The following is an 18,664-nucleotide window of genomic DNA, read 5'->3' as shown; positions in this document are numbered from 1 at the left end:
CCTTTTGAAGTGCACAGGCAGTACCCAGGGCAGGCTGGATCGGGGTTTTTCCAGCTGCCAGCAGTGCAGGGTCAGCAGGTACCACTGACAAACCCTATTTCCAAGCTGACTCTGCCCAGCTGCTGCATCAGAGTGGAAGTCAAGGAAGCAGTGACTGGTTTGGAAACCTGGTTCCTGTTTAGGAATGCACTGTAAGTCTGTCTCTGCTCTCTCCCCTGTCCCACCCAGAAGATCCCAATTTTTATGCAGTCCTAAGATCTAGATTGCAAAAGCTCATCTGTAAACATTCCAGGGACACAGTCAGAACATCTTACCCCAAACACACAAATGAAAACTGAAATGTGAAAACCAATTATAGACCTACATTTGAGGTAAAAATCTCTTGGTTACACATATTAAACACATACAGTAAAATAAATAGCAAAATATGAACAAAAACGTATTGCAATTATTAAAAATCTGTATTTGCCATCACATAAATTTGATGCACCTTTTGACATTGTTTTTATTCTGATTAAACATATTTCAAATCAGTAACTTTTCCTTTTCTTCCTTTCTGTAGGTGATTACACCAGTGCTTTAGAGCTAGGACAACAACTATCGTTGTTTAAGAGAAAATGGGTACTAATAGCTAATAAGGACATCACCTAATGACAACTGCCTGCTGCCTTATTAAGAGCAAGAGTCTTTTCAGTAGTTATTGAATCCAGCTCCTGCAGACAGCCAGGGATGGTGCTTTTTGTGTCTCAGTGTCAGGAGTTTTGATGTCTGTCATGAAACCCCAGATGCTCAGTATTACCTCAATCTCACTGTTAACTGAAAGAGTTTTTTTGCACAGCTTAGCTGTAAGGAAGTGTTTTCTACACTCAGAGGAAAAATTAAGTCTCTCAGAACTGCAGAAGTTATTTCATGAAGCCTCATTCATTTTGAACCTCCAGCATTCAGTATGCACACAGCTGCTTCTCTGCAGTGACAGGAGTGGGGATGAAGGACACAGTAAAGGAAAATAAATCAAGAAAAGCTTTAAATTGAGGTCAAAGACATAAGGCCAGACCTAAAGTTCCTACTCTGTGTTGTTAAAATTAGAGCAGGTGCCACAGACCTAAAGCTAATTCTACCTTCCTTCTGAACTGAGCCCCCAGGCAGGTTCCAGCTGTGCTGTGACAGAATCACTCAGCTAATCCAGCTGTTGCTCCCAGGATCCAGCAGCAGCCAGGCTTCAAAGGCAAGGATTTGACCCTTGTTCCAGCAGATCCCTGACCTGGCTGCAGCGGTGTTTGCAAGGAGACACCCTCCAGCCACCCCTGCAAAGTGAGAGACTGTTCTCTGTCTGCCTGTTCCCTCTCATTCTCATGCTCAGCATCTTCCAATTGTACTTGGAAGGGAAGAAAGTCTGTCTCATCATCCCAATTATCAGAAGGGATGCCAAAAGAAAAGTAGCTTAGCAATAACAATAATCAAATTTTCTAAAACCCGGAGCACCAGCAGATTGATCACATTGGATTATAGCAAAGCCAGGCTGCACTGATGAAGCAGGAAGTAAGAAACAGCATTAGTAAGGGAGAGAAATTCAGAGCATTTCTGTGTTCTCCCTATTCTCTGCCTTAACTTGCCAACTCCCCTCATGCATTATTACTCGTCCTCTTACAGCTCCTGCCTTTCTGACATCTCAGAGCAGCTGGTTTCCATTCCCTTTCCTGGCTCCTCTTTTCTGCTCAGTGATTTCTGCTCTCATCAAGAAAGAACAAGATTCAATACCGTGGGGCCCTGAAGAAGCAAAGAACAACACAGGGGGAACTACACCAGTGAAAGAGAGGAGCAAGGCTCCCTGCCAGCAAGAAGAAGGTGAGAGGACAATAGAACTAGCCTGTGCAAGAAAGCAGACTGTGGCATCTGATTAAATACACTGATAATGTTTCCCACAACGTGGGATAGTGCGATCCAAAATTATGCCCACAGCTCCCAAAGCCTTTTCTGTGTTCATGAAAATGCACAGGGCAAAAGATCCCTCTCCCTGCTATTAAAGTATCATTTGAGAGAGAAATGGGACTCTGTGAATAAATATGTCCTTACAGCTTAAGTACCCATAGAAAAGGCCATCTACAGAAAGGAAAAAAGGATAAAGATCAGAGAATTCTTATAAAAACTTTAAAAACTTTAAATCCATTTTTACAAGAGTTAAAACCAATGCATTTTGCAATTTTTATATGATGGCATTGAACAAACAGAAAATACACAACATTGTACAAACAGACAAACAAATGGAAACAATCTAAAGGTTTGGGAAAGTACTAACCAGTTACTGACAGCAGCTGTGAAACCCTCACCTCCATTTCCTCCCGATGGGACCTGTCTCTGTCCTCGAACTCGCGGGTTCTCCGCCGAGCCTCCTCGAAGGCTTGTTGTGCCAAAGCATCCTCCTGCTACCAAAGCAGAGGACACAGAGTGACACAAAAGGCAACCCTCACTTCTCCCACATCACAGCTCTGTGCACAGTAAGGATCACTCGGCAGCAAAGTCCAGAATGTCCCACAGAACCTGCCAGAACAGACGAGCTCCAGCAAACGCCAGCCCAGGTCAGTGAAACAACACTCACCTTCACTGCAGCAGCAGGGACAACCAGGGCTGGGGCAGCTCTGGTTAAAAGACATTTTCAAGGGAGAGCTGCTTTTACAAAGTAGTTTATATGCTGCTGTTCTTTGAAAAAGCTAGGAATTCTCAGAAGTTGTATGAAAAAGGCAATACATCTTATTCTCCTTCTAAAAGTAATTTTGAAGGCAGTATTCACAGGTATAGCTAGTCAGAGTCCACTAGCATCACTACATAAACAATAGTAATGTAATTCTCTTGCATTTAAAAAAAAGTATTATCTAAGTTACAAATCAAATAAATCCTTCATTTTATCAAAAGCTGCTGCAGGTGCATCAGTATGAACATTCTTAATCCTTATGTTTTAAATTTATATAATTATATTAATTTATAATCCATATATTATATATTTATAATTTATAAATACATACATTTATAAATTAAATTCTATAATAATAAATCTTTATTATTTAAATTTAATAAATCCTTATTATTTAAATTTAGGTGCATAAGAAAGTGCAAAGCAGAGATTATTCCTCCACTAATTAGCACACATTCCCATACACTGGAGGAGAAACCTGCAGCTTTTCAACAGCTCTGTAGTTTATTTTCAACAATGGCTTATGCACAGGAATAGATTTAATAACTTAACACTCAGATAAAAAAATCCTTCAAACTGTATCTTCTATTAAAAAAATGTTTTAAATAAACTCTTATTAGTATGTAAAGCCATTATTAATTGGCTTAGAAGTTATTTCTCTTGAAGAGGTCTTTTAACACATATTTTCTGTTCCCCATCAGAATTTTTACATTTTCAGAATGGAAGAGTCGAGTCTAAAGAGGTTCCACAAAACAGTAAAGGACAAACTGTGTTGGTTCTCCCTCTCCTGGCTCTCCAGCTGGAATCACCCCGACCCTGCTCACCATTCCCACACACAGACGTTATTTCAAAGCTGATCATTCTAAGAGAAGCCAACCTTGGCTGCTGGAGGACACAAACCTGCAGAGAGCCCAGCTAAGTGTTCACCTACCAGGGGATTGAGCACATCAATTTTTTAATTTCAGACAGAGCAAGCCCAGCCCCAGAAAACCTTAAATTGCCTTTTTTGCCGTGGGCACAGTGCAGGGCCCTGGAGCTGCTCTGGGAAGTGCTGGGAAGGGGCTCCCTCGGGCCCGGGGCAGGGAACACAAACAGCTGCCAATCCACTGCTCAGCTCCCAGGAAAGCCACGGAGCAAGGCAAGGCTTAAAGCTGCCAACAACATTTGCACACTACCTGCTATTTTTAAGAGTAGAATTTGGCCCTTTATAGGTATCTTAATGTTCATCCAAGGCACAGCAATCAAGGTCAGACAGCAGAAAGTAAGTTTGTTCTTAATAATGCAGAAGGAGAGAGAGAAAACAGATAAGCTCATCTCCCAGATGACTACAGGAAAGCTGCCTCCTGGTTTACAGAAGAGAGTTATGTCTTTATTACCCTTTTCTTAAACAGACTTAAATAGAAGCAGATTCTTTTATCATCAAAGGTTTTTGCATTTTGCCATCATTTACAGTGGTCACGGACTGAAAGGATGACACACAGCCTCAGCCAGAATATTTTAAAGAAATGGTCATAACCAAAAGAAGCCAAATGAGAAATTTATGGGGGGAAAAAAATCAGTATGTTGACATGCAGGATGAAGATGCGCTGACAGCTGAAACACTGGTTTACTAATGTCTGAGAAAGCAGAAGAAAAAAGCATCAGAACTTTCTTTTTTTTTTTAGTAAAAAAAAAATAAAATTCTGCTCTACTCTTGGTGATACATTCTAACAAATTAACCAATGTCTCAATCTTATACAACGGGAATTTAACAAACACTTTTAAAAATGTCACTCGATTCTAGGAATCACAGCCTAGTGAATGCAGCTGTATGAGACCAAACAATTTATACATCTTAGTTTTATTCCACAGAAACGCTCCTGGTATGAATCTAGTAAGAAAAAAAAGAATAAGCAAAACATGAGCTGTATCAACACAACAGAATGAAAACAAACCTCCCAATCCAGAAAATTAAAAAAAGAACCAAGACAGAAGCTTACACCCCCCCACTTATACACACAACCCCCAGAGCAGCCTGGTAGGAAAAGGTTTGGTGAGATAACAGGATGCTCTACTACAGAGGAGGAGCAAAACTGCTGGAGACAGAAACAGTCCCTTAAGGACACTCAAATATCAAATCCAGGGAAATTTCAGCCCCAAATAGGGAAGATATTCAAGGGTATATGTACATCTGTGTGTGAGTGCATCAAAGGCTGAACAAGCAGCAGAATCAGGGCCTTTAGCAATAAAAAGTAAGAGTGCTCAGTAACCAGACATGAACAGGCTGAGGATTAAGTAGAAAACAGTAGGCTAACAGTTACAACTAAAGTACTTCAGTGTTATGCATGTGGATTTTCCTCCTAAAATATCTGCTGACCTGCTGAAGGATAGTATCATTTCTGAAGTGTGACAGCAAAGAGTTTTATCTGATCTCAGCATTAGTTAGTAAAGAAGTGGCAAGAGACAGGAAAATGCAAGAGCACTACTTCTGTACAAGGCAAGCCTTCCAGAAAATGGGTGTGTTTGCACACCAGCAGGACCTTTTCTTACAAGGGACAGTGGGTACCACAGGCCCTACAGTGCAGAGTAGGAGGCACTTCAGCCCAATGTGACATCAGTGTTATTTTGGGATGAATGTCAGCAGTTGGGTCAACGGCCTCTAGCAATATTACCACAGTTTTAAACAAGGAAGCAGAGTGACAGATACAGGAAAAAGGAAACTTAAGACTGAAAGATTGCCCAAATGTTTCCAATACTAACAGATGTAAGGGTGCAGCTCCTTCTGTGCCTGCACAGTTCCTCATGGCACCAGGAGCCCTTGGGTACTACTGCTGTAGCAAATGAGGTGACCAAGGATGAGCTCACAATGGCCAGGAAGCACAAACTGAACACAAATTACACGCCTGTAACTGAGTGCAAACACACCCACACAGGGCAATACCTCCAGCTCAGCACCCTGTACTCACAGGGGAGTGTCAGAGGCAGCACTGACACCTGGGAGCACACACACATCCCCTCACACACAGACAGAGCACAAACCACAGCTCCAGGGCACAAACACTTCCTGGAGACAACAAAAACGAGTTGTGAAGTGTTGTTAAGACAGCATTTACACATCAAGAAACTAAAATAGCTTAAGCACTTGCAAAAATATTTATTGCGAAATTAAGAAGAGAAAAATTGAACCACAGGTCACCTGAGCACTCTCCTTCCTTTTTGGAAGGGTGCATGTCTTTTTGAGGAAAAAATTTAGAAAGCAGTGACACTGTCTCCTTCTGAGTGCATGTTCCCATCAGTCTGCTCTCAGTTCAGAAGTCCTGTAATTCAGTGTTATGTATCAAACTTACTAACTGTAGATCAAGAACCTTGGGGTTTGTCCTGCACAGTCCTCAGGGCTCTCCACTTGCCCTGGCTGTGTAAGCCAGTGCAGCCCAAAGGCCTCCTGTTCCATGGAGTCCAGGGCACTGACTCTGCTGCAACTGGAGCTGAGCTCAGAACATCAACACACAGCTTTGCAAGAAGTGAATGCACAGCAAAGAGTGAATTTTGAGTAAAAGCTTGGCTTGTGGCTTTTCTTGTGCATTGACAAAAGGTGGCAGGACTATTCTCTCTTTCTAGGCATCATGAAGAAAGCATGCAGGGCTGTGACTGCTTCTAAGACACTCTTCTGACACAAAGCATTTCTATTTAATCCAGAACACAGTCATATTAAGAACATCTAATTAATGTGCAAATTGGTTTCTTAAGTTAGGAAGAGGTGAGGCACCACAATGGAGGAAACTTCTTGGTATTTTGGTGGAACCAAGGGGCTCCTACTCATGATGTAGTGACCAACTGCAGCTGTAGAAGGACTGAAAAGGAAACCCCACAGAAGTGAGGGCTGAGAATGAGGCAGAGAGTGGAAATAGAAAATGCATCCTTATTTAAATCCAGGGCACAACTGCCAGGAGTAACCCCCCACAGGGCTGAGTTCATCCCAAAATATAGACTGCAAGTCATAACTCTGGTAACTGATGTTACTCCATCCAACTTACTGTCCAATACACAGACAGGTGACCTGCATGGAAGCCCACAACAAACCTGGTGCAGCAGCTTTTAATATCAGTTGAGTGGATTTGTTACCAAACTACATTTCAAAAGCAAAGACATGTCTCAAGTCTGACCAAGTTAAAGAATCCTACTGTGTAAGTGAACCTTGTCTAGGTGACATCCACTTTAAAAGGCATTTCCTCTGTCTTGATTTTGATCTTGTACATGTCCAAAGATTCAGCTGCTAGACAGGAATTTTGCTGGTAGGAAGTGGGCAGGTAAGTTCTCAAAGGCTGCCACACCTTAACAGAGCAGAGAGTCCACCAGTGTTAGGGGACAAATAAAACCACTCTTCATTCTCACTCACATGAAATAAAACAAAAAGCTACTTAAAAAAAACCTCTATCACCCTAAAAAACCCAGCTAGAATAGACTTGCCAATCAAATTGTTACAAGATACATGCATAGTTTTTCAAACACTTAGATTTACTACTCTGTAGCACAGTAACAGTGTGGCTGTAAACTACAAGTGATCCCCACCCCTAATATTTGATCACATATTTCTGAACTTCTATACCATAAGTTTCCTTTGGAGTTTGTACTCAAAGTGAAGGCAGAAAAAAAAGCAAGTTAGAATTTGTGATCACTACCTGACTGTGTGTTTCCTCCCAGAAGAACAAGTGTCTGAGGCACAGTACCCGAGGCAGGCTGTCTTACCTGTGCTCTCTCTTCATCAAATTCCAGGCAGCCCATCCCATCCAGTCTCTGTAGGTCTATCCAGCCTTTCCAGATCACACAGACACCATTGAGAATCATCGGTGCCTTCAAGTACACCTGAAACAAAAGCCAACCACATGCTGTGAGTTTGAAAGCACTCACACACTGCCTGCACAATGAACAGGCTGATCCAGGAAGCTCCTCTGTGCGTTCCTAGAAGAACATCCAAACCAGCTGGTAACATGAGACTCCATTTAACAGCTTCTTCTGCCTCCTTTCCAAGAACTCATCTTAATCAAGTGAGTGCTTTAACCTTTGCCTACTGTACTGGATGGAACAAATTTAAGCTGTGTTCTCATTTTATAAACTGGCATGCACCAAAATTTGGTTAGAACTCTTACTCCTTTCAGTTAAATTAACTGTTTTTCTTGTCAGCTAGCCTTCCTGTCACAAAGGAAGCAGCACAGTGCCAGACAGGGAGGATCCTTTACAGCACATTTAAACAGTTAAATGAACACACACCTTCCTACTCCCAGGAAGCACTGCATTGAACCCCAACACACGAGAGCTTTCATCAAAGAGCATGTACTGGTTTCAGTCCTCCTCAAATCTATGAACTAGTCAGAATTCAATAAAATACCCTCTACATACACATTGTGCTAAAAATAAGGAAGTCTTCCTGTGTCAATTCTAGCATGTGGGAAAGGCTGTTCAAAAGAAGCAACACCAGATGATGAAAACCCAAGTACAGCACCAATGCGCACAGTGCCTTGAACTGCAGCAAGGAACAATGCATGAGCTTAAGGCCCCACATCTAGATAATGGTAGATGATACAGTGATGACACAAGGGAACTTAAAAAGAAGCAAATACAGCATTAAATGAGTTTGACGTGTTATATTTACTGACATCAGCCTCAAACAAAGGTCACAGCAAAATTACCCCAATTGTACAGAAAAAAAAATAATTAAAAAACAAAGATAAAAATCAACCTTCTGTGGTTATTTCAGCCTACTTGGCAAGTCAAAACCCCTTGTTGAACAGAGTTTGTCTATGTTGAATCACCAGAGAGGTAAACCATGCACGCAGGCCTGTACCCACTTCAGACTGGAAGACTGCTCACACAGATCAAATCCAGAGCTTTTTCAGCCTTCTGGAGCAGCTCAGCCAGGTGGGGGAATTCTCACACAGCTCTTCCTCTAACAGCTCTAAATTAATGCTCTGACACATCCTCCTCCAAGCCTGATGGATGCTCAGCACCTCAGAGCACCCCAGCTGTGCCTCCCTGCTCAGCCCCACACTCACCAGCTCAGGTCACTGGAGCAGAAGAGGAAAAGCCCAGAGGAGCAGGAGCCCCAGAGGAGCAGGAGCCCCAGAGGAAGGTGAGCCTCCCACATGCAAAGGCACTAAACAACATGAAAGGCAACCCACGAGTGGGAGAAAGGGAACAAATAACGTGAATCCAACTGACAAATGAGTAAGGTTATTTGCCAAGAAAACACACCTTTAATCTCCAAGCTTGACTTCTACAACTTATCACACTTCGGCCCCAAGTGACGCCCCCCTGATGTTTTAATGAGTGCAATGAGCAGGAGCTCAGTGATGAAGGGGCAGGGGTTAGTTCAAGGGATCCTCTTCCATGTGCACTCCCCTGCAGGGGCTCTGCCGAGGGCACAGACAGTGCTCGGTGCTGGCACTCGGGGCACAGCCCTGGAGTCACCCCAGCCCTGTGTGGTGCCAGCACAGCCCTGGACACAGCTCTGGGCACAGCTCGGGGCACAGCTCGGGGCACAGCTCGGGGCACAGCTCTGGGACACAGCTCTGGGCACAGCTCTGGGCACAGCCTGGGGCACAGCTCCGGGCACAGCCTGGGGCACAGCCCGGGGCACAGCCCGGGGCACAGCTCGGGACACAGCTCTGGGCACAGCCCGGGGCACAGCTCGGGACACAGCTCTGGACACAGCTCTGGGACACAGCTCTGGACACAGCTCTGGGCACAGCTCTGGGCACAGCCCAGGGCACAGCTCTGGGACACAGCTCTGGGGCACAGCTCTGGACACAGCTCTGGGCACAGCTCCGGGCACAGCTCGGGGCACAGCTCTGGGTACAGCTCTGGGCACAGCTCTGGGCACAGCCCCGGGACACAGCTCGGGGCACAGCCTGGGACATAGCTGTGGACACAGCTCGGGGCACAGCCCGGGGCACAGCTCTGGGCACAGCCCGGGGCACAGCTCTGAGCACAGCTCTGGGCACAGCCCGGGGCACAGCTCTGGGCACAGCCCGGGGCACAGCTCGGGGCACAGCTCTGGGCACAGCCCGGGGCACAGCCTGGGACATAGCTGTGGACACAGCTCGGGGCACAGCTCTGGGCACAGCCCGGGGCACAGCTCTGAGCACAGCTCTGGGCACAGCCCGGGGCACAGCTCTGGGCACAGCCCGGGGCACAGCTCGGGGCACAGCCCGGGGCACAGCTCGGGGCACAGCTCTGGGCACAGCCCGGGGCACAGCTCTGGGCACAGCTCTGGGCACAGCTCTGGATACAGCTCGGGGCACAGCTCTGAGCACAGCTCGGGGCACAGCTCTGCCCCACGGCCTCTGCGAGCAGAGGTGTCACAACCAGCGTGAGTAAGACGTGGACTACCAGGAAACCACCTCCCACAGCCCTCATTTCGAGACTGAGCCTTTCAAACACGCAAAACATATCCCCCCCTCTCAGAACAGCCCTCACTCACCATCTCACAAGGAGCAAAGTGCACGTCATCGATTTAATACATGTGTTTAACCAGTTTAGAAGTGAAAAAACAGTTAAAAGAGGCTATTAGTATCAAGTGTCATTCTCTTCTAAGAAGAATGAAGAATAATTCAAGACGGGAAATAAAAAAACTGCACAAGCCAACTATGGGTCTGTAAAGACAAAGCAGCCTGTACTCTAATCTAGTTATGTTTTACAGGAGCAAACAAGCCCTTTGCTGATCTTCACTTAGGGTTTACTTCTCACCTGGCCTCCCCTACCCTTCTGGCCCACACCAGGAGCCTGGGATGTCAGAATTTACTTAGAACTTCCCACAGATGACAAAACCTGCCTTCCCAAGTTGTTCAGGAGTAACTTTTTGTTCGTTTCTTTGACAAGGAATGTTGTGCCACCACTACCTCGTTTCAGTGGCTGCTCACTGCCCTGGTCACTGCAGCTGCCAGGGCATTATGTGCAAACTTCCTGGCTCAGGGCAAACAGCAGGGAGCTCAGACACAGCTGCTGAGGGCTCAGTGCTTCAAATGCAATGCCCCACACATCACCTGGGAGCCTGAGCAGTGCTGGAAATCCTGTGGAAATCTTCACAAGTCAAAGGGAACCAAGCTGTGAGAGCCAATGTGATCCCTGGGGCTGCTCTCTGGGATCCCTGGGGCCTCTGTCTGGGATTCCTGGTGCTATCTGCCCCGAGCATGCTGCCCAAAGCTGAGCTGCTGACACAGCAGCTGGGGAACCTCTGGCACACGGCCTGACCTTTCCAGATAAATCCTGTGCCCTTGCTCCCCAATCAGAGCCACCACCCATTCAGTAGCTCTTCAAAACTCTGATAAATAATCATTTTTCCCTTCTGAAAGATGAATTCCTTAGCAAGATATTCAGGTTTTGAAATTACCATATAATCATTCAAATGTAGTATAATTCATATTGAAACCCCACGAGTTTAGGCAGGAACTTTTCTCTCATTAAAACACAATAAAGCATACTGATACTTTTTAATTTATTTTAGAGAAAGGAATTTAGACTCCTTTTCCCCTCTCTCCTCTTTCTGGAAAATAGAAACCACCTAAGACTATAGCCAAAAACGTTTAACCACACATTTCCTTCTTTTCGATAAAGCCATGCTGGTTCCCTTTCAACTTCTGAACTTAACAGAATAATTAATAAATTACTGCTCTGCCTGTGAGTACATGATCTGTTGTGGCACCTCAAAATCCAGCAAAGTGGTCTTTTAAAAAATTTCAGAATTGCCTGCTCTGAAAGTTGCCTCAAGACAGTCACAGTAGGAGATCAAAAGCAAAAACTGTGTTATTTCTCCCCCCCATTAATATTATACAATTACACAATTTGATTAGAAGTAGATAAAAGAACTTTTGTAACTGTTTCAAGGTTTTACTGTTAACCCCAGGTTAACTGCATTTATATATATTTTATAAGTCCTCCACACACCTCTGGGTGCTTTTCGTAATAATAGCTGGAAGTCAGTCCTGTAAAACTCCAGAGACAGACGAAAAGCACTAAAGAGCAGGGGGAAGGTTGGAAGTCAGGCAGTTAACAAATTCATATTCAGGGGACAAATGTAATGCTACATAAAGAAACACCACTATAGGGACATACAAGAGGAAAAGATCAATCATTCAGCTGCCTCCTTTCAGTACAGCCCAACCTATAAACCCGACGAGGTGTGGCCTTTCTGACACTGAGAAGAGACACTTGTGCAGCTGAGTGAAGAACTCATACACAAGTTCAAGGAGGAGAGTAAGTCCTCTCTCATTTTGCACCCTCATTTTCCACACACTGGCACGGCCAAAGCTGGTTTGTTAGACTGTGAGAGCCAAGTAAACTGTCATATACCAAAATATGCAATTTTTACTAGACTAGCAGCTGAATTTTTGCTCAGGTGGCTATTGTACAAATAATTTCATCTCAAACGACATCTTCCATTTCCAGCTTCTACTACAGATCAAAGTAGCATTAGAATTTTTAAATGAGAAAAGCAGACATGTTGCTTTGGAAGCAGCCTTTTAGTGTTAGAACAAATATTCTGCTTGCTGATTGAACAAGCAGCAAGAGTAAACACTCTTATCTCCTGACAGATTATCTGGACAGAGGACAAACAGCACCACAAACACACACAAACTTGAGAAGGTGCTGCATGAATAGGCTCAGTTGGGCTCTAAGTTGTCGAGCTGTGTTTGTGCTTTCTGGGAGTCCCAGCTGGCTTGTTCTCAAAGACGTCTGTGCCACACCTTCAACATATAGTGTATCTCACCCTCCCTTTTGCTCTCTTTCAACTAATCTGTTATTTCTTCTGATCTGCATTTAAATGAGCAACTCTCTCCTCCAACTAACTGAGAGTTATCTGTTGTTAAAAACAGGCGGGGATGTGGCTCCTGTCACACAATTCATTCATATTTTAAAAACCATTTAAGCAGAGGACAATTCTCAATGACTTTTTAAAAACTGCTTTATTTGAGTGCAAGATGAAAAACCTCGGTTTCACATCCTATTTTAGCTAGTAAATCCTTATCTCACAGCACCAGGGTATTTAACCGATGTGCTGGAGATAGGCTATCTGTGAGCTCCATCCACACATCCTGCAGTTACAGAGAGTGCTCCTGCTCCCCCCAGCTCCATCCACACATCCTGCAGTTACAGAGAGTGCTCCTGCTCCCCCCAGCTCCATCCACACATCCTGCAGTTACAGAGAGTGCTCCTGCTCCCCCCAGCTCCATCCACACATCCTGCAGTTACAGAGAGTGCTCCTGCTCCCCACAGCAACTGAGCCCTTTCCTCCCCCAGGGACTGCCCTGTTCTCCCCACCCACCCACTCCTGAATCAGCCAGAGCCAGGAGGAGCCCAGCTCACCCCCAGCTCAGCCCCCAGCTCAGCCCCCAGCTCACCCCCAGCTCAGCCCCCAGCTCAGCCCCAGCTCACCCCCAGCTCAGCCCCCAGCTCAGCCCCCAGCTCAGCCCCCAGCTCAGCCCCAGCTCACCCCCAGCTCAGCCCCCAGCTCACCCCCAGCTCAGCCCCCAGCTCAGCCCCCAGCTCAGCCCCCAGCTCAGCCCCAGCTCACCCCCAGCTCAGCCCCCAGCTCAGCCCCAGCTCAGCCCCCAGCTCAGCCCCAGCTCACCCCCAGCTCAGCCCCCAGCTCAGCCCCAGCTCAGCCCCAGCTCAGCCCCAGCTCACGCCCAGCTCAGCCCCAGCTCAGCCCCCAGCTCAGCCCCCAGCTCAGCCCCAGCTCAGCCCTGGGAACAGCAGTCCCCAGTGAAGGGGTGCATTCCCTCCCTGCTGTTTGCATTTTCCCAGCACTCTGGAGCAGAAGGCTCTGTCAGAGGAGGCTCAGCCCTGACTCACCCTGTGCCTCATCACATCTGCCCATTCCCAGCTGCTCACCCACCTCCCCCAGGATCACACCCACTGGTCATGTTAGAACAGCAGTGTCCCAGGGACTGCGTGGATGAAACACTGACCACTGAGAAAGGAGCAGCTGGAAACATTTCCTCCAAGAGAGAAAGCTGTTCAATCAGTTAAGGCTGACCTCCTCACTTCAGCTCCTCCTTACATTATCTACATACACTGCTGGGCAAAAGGAGACTGCCTGTTCAATATGTTCCAGTAAGGAATTATGTATTTATCTGTTTTCTTTAACAGGAACCTTATATGAATGTATATACATCTTTATAAATAAAATGCTGTAGTCTTGCCATGGACATGTGGCATGACTGTGCTGAAACCTGAAGTTGAGTCAGTCCCATCCCTGGGTTCCCTCCAAATGCCAAGGCTCACTCTCAAATCCCAGAGAAGGGTGTCTAGCCTGGATTTCAAAGAGAGGGCAAAGCACAGAAGAGGAAGCAATCTATGAAGTGCAAAAAAAGAATAACAGCTGAAGTTACAGCAAAAGCTGACAACTCCACTCAAGGCTTCAGACTACACTTCCAGATATCCATCACTCTTACTTTAAAAGAAATTAATGACAAGCAACCAAGTTACAGACAGAGCTTACAGCATTTTTCTGACTTCGTAGGTTTAATTCCAAAACAATAATCTTGTAACATAGTTTCTTTTAACTGTTAATGAAACAGTAAATACAAACAGTTGAAAAGAATCCCCTTTAGAAAGTCACTATGAGTGAAATAGACTTTTTAGTGTTTTTAATTTGGATCAATCCTTCTGTCTCATGCCTCAAGGCATATTATTATTCTTTCTTCAAACACGCAAAAAAAATGTTTTCTATTTTATAAGCTAGATTTTTGAGCACCTTCCATTATATGAAAATGAGGTTTTGTTAACATTTGAACCAAAAACGTGAAGGAAGTGATACTTTCTGACCAAACAAGCATCTTTCCTAAACAGCTGTGCACAGATGACCCAGCTGTGGCTCTCAAGATGAGTACAGCTCCGAGCTTCTCAGGGGTGGCACCCGTGTCACAGCTCTACCCCACCACCAAAAAGCTCACCCAGAAACCAAACAGACCAAAAAGCATCCACCCAGGCATTAGTTTTTACAGAACACAAGAAGAATTTCTGGAAAGAGAGCAAAACATTCAAAATGAAATCAGGTTTCTCTGCTTCATCAGCTCTGACACAGATTGATTCCTCAAGCAAACCCAGAATATTAACAAAACTGTGTGCTTGATAAGAGTTCCAATCTAGACTGTTACGCTTAAGGGGAAAAAAGAAGAAAACAGAAGTTCTAAATGCAGCCTTTCATACCATGATGTTTTAACATGACAAAAAGCATTGGAAATTCAAATTCACTGACTGTGAGGAACAAGATACCTTGAATAAAAGAATTTGCTGAAATACAAAATATCCCTCAAATTGCTAACAGCCTGTACTAGAATTTTAATAGCAACAAGTAAAAATAGCTGAGCACAGGGCTGAGTAAGTTAACTATTATTTGCAGAGATCTGTTGTACATAAGCGGTTAAAATTGTTGTTAAATACTTTAAACTCCTGCATTTTTCCCCCTTTAGAGCAATATATCCCTGGTTTGTTCTGCTTCTGTGTATTTCTGCTCCTGCTTAAAGTCAATTAATAAAGTTGCAGCTATGATTTAATTTCTCAAAAAGGTCTTTTATTTGGACCCTTAACAAAATACTGCACTTGCCAGACTCAGGAGTCCTAGGAATTTATTTTTTTTTTAGTCTAAATTTTAGACTCACAGATGCATTCCCCCTACTCCATAGAAACTTATAAATTAATACATGCTTATAGATACACACATATATGCTAATTTTATGGATGACTCAATATACAGCTTGAAATATTAACTTCAGGCATTTCACAACAACAACAAAAAAATCTCAAAAAACTTCTGCAGTAAGTTCCATTCAAAAACATCAACAACACAAAAAATTACTTCAGCTCTCTAATTATAGCAGAAGGTGTTTGGATAACAAGTGATAGTATTTCCTTGGTGCATTCCCTGAGGAAACAATGCACTCCAGTTCAGAACTAAAAAACACCTCAGAACATACTGCAAGTGCCAACTTCACAGCAAAACCTGATGGGCTGGGATTATGTACTTCAGTCACTTCTGAAGTGTCCTTACAGAAGTCACCTGTTGTTATTACAAATATCACCAAAGTTTTGAAAAACATCCACCTGGAAGGTTCAATTCAGAGGCAGCACAACCCATTTTTACAAATTCATGTAGCAAAAACATCCACGTGTACTCACATTAAAAATATCTCTGTAAGTCATATCAGAGCTGGGACAAACCCTCTCCCAACATGTTTTCTGTACCACTGAAATACTACAGTAATGGGGTTTAGTTTCTAAAATGTCACAAAAAGAACAGCAGAAGAATTTTCCTCACTTTACTGGAGAGTCAGAATTTGAAAGTCCCTTTTAGAAAACCTGGTATTTCTATAGGTTTTTTTGTTGGTTTCATTTGTTAGTTTTTTCTGCACAGTTAGCTCAAGTATGTAATCATGACTCCTTTTTGAAAGCAGATCGATGTTTCATTAAATTATGCACGTTGCTATTTCAGTCAACTAAAAAACAAGTCTATAACTAAGAACAGATATGAAGCAGTAAGGATGTCAGATTAAAACCTGTGGAAACTGCAGCATTTTATTCCTGGACTAAGACCACTGTTCAGTACTTCTGCTTACAAGCCTGCACAGAAAAATACCAAAATGCTACTGCACAGAAGTTATCCTCATCCATTTAATAACAACCAAGGCTCTCCAGACACAGCTCTTCGTTCCAAAATACTGCAGTTTCTGGACTAAGCAGAAAACATGAACCAGACCTGACCACAACCACCAAAAAACCCCCAACACAAAGCAAAAAGTCGACGGCTCCTAGTTTTCACATTGTCACTGCAGAAAGGTCTGATGCCTCCCAAGGAGACCTGCACCTCAGGCTCCTGTCTGACCTTACAAAGGCAAAACCAACCACACAGCTGGAACTGAAAATCAACCAAATGCAATGAGCAGAATATAAGGAGCATCTGAAAGGCAAATACATGCTGGGCTTTTCCCCCGTGAAACTCCACAGGGTTTTTATCAGTCCATCTTTACTACCAGATTCCACACGAGAAAGGTGGCTGCACTTGAAATCTACTCTCCCTTTTATAGTGGAGAGGGCAGGCATTAAAAGACTCCATTTTTGTTGCAACAATTAAAAAGAATAATGTTTTTGCAGCAAAAGATTCCCAGGAGACTGCTGCTTGGTTTGCTGCTGCAAGCACACGTGCATACTTATGCTCCCAGACCCATAACTAACAGGGGCACACACAGTTTTCTGCCACGTTGACAGAATATTTTCCAGACAGAAATTTCAATATTCCTTGGGAAATTCGTTCTTTTCAAGCTTTTAGCAAATCACATAGCAAAAAGCAGTTACAACCAGCAACTGCAACAGAGGGTTAGAAAAAGAGGTTTATCTAGAAGTCATCCTCTGCACACCATGCTACCTGGGTGCAAACAAACAGCCTATTAAGCCCCTACTTTTGAACTGAAAATTTCAAGCATGTAATGCAAGTATACTCAACTAGAAGTTACCTGACTTTGACAATATGGGCAAGCAACTAGTAAAAACCATCCAGGAACAGACCCAAGCAGGAGAGGGGCAAGAAAAGTTGCTTCTTCTGCCCTTTGGCTTTCATTACCTTCTTGAGCACTCTGATAGCCTCATTCTTCCCCCTTAAGCAGGATTCAAGTCTGGGAAAACTGTGTGAACATTAATTCAACAAGTAGTGCTGCATCAAGGCTTAAAATAATGTTACTAATTTTTTGTCTTTTTTAAACTATAACAACTACGCAGCTTTCATCACTCAATAAAATTTCATAGTGTCAAATATTCTGTAGAAAACTGTCAGCTTCTGCAGAGAACATCCTTAGCAATGGCTGGGAATTTTCTTTAACAGAGTAACACCAAACTTGCAATTATACAAGTTAATGAGCTCATTTTGCTACTTGTGCTTTGGAAACAAAACTCGAAGAAACATTACAGTAACTTTCAGAAAAGTAAGTTTCCTGTAGCAGATGTTTCATCATCCTATTGAATTTTCTTATTTTTAATATGAAGTATTAAGTGATTTTCACAAAGAAGCAGACATTCTCAACGATGATGCTCTTACCTATTCATTTATAAGAAGAGCAGAGAAGCACAATGTTAACAACTTTGCTCAGTAAGTGGAGACTGATATGCAAACAACAGGATTCAACAATCCAAGTGTCTGGATTTCTTTCAGCATCTGTGCTGTAGAGATCTCAAGAACTGCTTTTATCCACACAGCACTCCTGTGCCCTGTGCTGTTTCCCAAATGTAGAAGTGAGCTTGCTAACTCTGATTTTGTTCCTCCTCTGGGAAACTTTAGGATGATGACATGAATATATTTGAAATCTTGTCTATACAACTCTAATGAGTGCATTTAAACCACTGGAAAGAGTTCAAGGTTCTGTGACTGAATAACTGCTTCTGCACTGGGTAAGAAGAGCTGAGCAAAGGCAGGTTTGTTGCTCAAGCCCTCCCACAGCCCTGCCCCAAGTGCTGCTGAGAGCACTGCTCCAAACTCACTGCTCCAGAGGGGCACCATCACTGCCTGCCTGGAATGACCAGCGAGGGAGCACAGCAACACAAGGATCAGAGATGGAGGGGGTGAAAGGATTGCAGGAGAAGGCTGGGGATACTTGTCACATGAGAGATGCCTGGTGTGACTCATGCTCTGTGGCAGAGGGCACCCTGTGATAAATCACTCTGGCAGGAACAACTGTCCAAACCCAGCCAGTGGCTGCTTGCCAGCACAGGACAACGTGTCCTAGCAATCTACGTGCCCTAAAGATTGCTCTTCCCAAAATCCAAGTTCCTAACTGTTCACAGTGTATAAACTCCCAGTTGCATCTCCCAGTTGAGGGGTCCAGTGAATAAGCAAAAGATCCACTAACACTACCTGGCTTCAAATGGAATTTTGACTAAATAGCTCTCCTCTATGCAACAGCAGGTCATAATAAAGAACACTTCCAAGTACCTAGGAAAAAAAAATTAAAA

At 44.1% G+C, this 18,664-nt stretch overlaps 1 protein-coding gene across 3 annotated transcripts in view; it reads right to left on the bottom strand.

Moving 5' to 3' along the window:
* Positions 1 to 18,664, bottom strand: part of CBFB (core-binding factor subunit beta) — a 40,012-nt gene that overhangs the window by 10,761 nt on the left and 10,587 nt on the right. The window contains exons 4-5 of one of the 3 annotated variants that reach the window (XM_051771255.1): positions 7,415 to 7,531; positions 2,297 to 2,423 (exon numbers count right to left, since the gene is read on the bottom strand). In XM_051771255.1, the coding sequence (XP_051627215.1) occupies positions 2,297 to 2,423; positions 7,415 to 7,531 (244 nt within the window). The remainder of the gene's footprint in view (positions 1 to 2,296; positions 2,424 to 7,414; positions 7,532 to 18,664) is intronic. The other 2 variants (XM_051771254.1, XM_051771256.1) reach the window with 2 other exon arrangements.

Source organism: Manacus candei, unplaced genomic scaffold (genome assembly GCF_025592945.1).
Source record: "Manacus candei isolate 608988 ecotype Guabito, Panama unplaced genomic scaffold, ASM2559294v1 h1tg000131l, whole genome shotgun sequence".
Lineage (NCBI taxonomy): Eukaryota > Metazoa > Chordata > Aves > Passeriformes > Pipridae > Manacus > Manacus candei.
The sequence above is the reverse complement of the archived record's forward strand: the minus strand, read 5'-3'. Positions and strand labels throughout refer to the sequence as shown.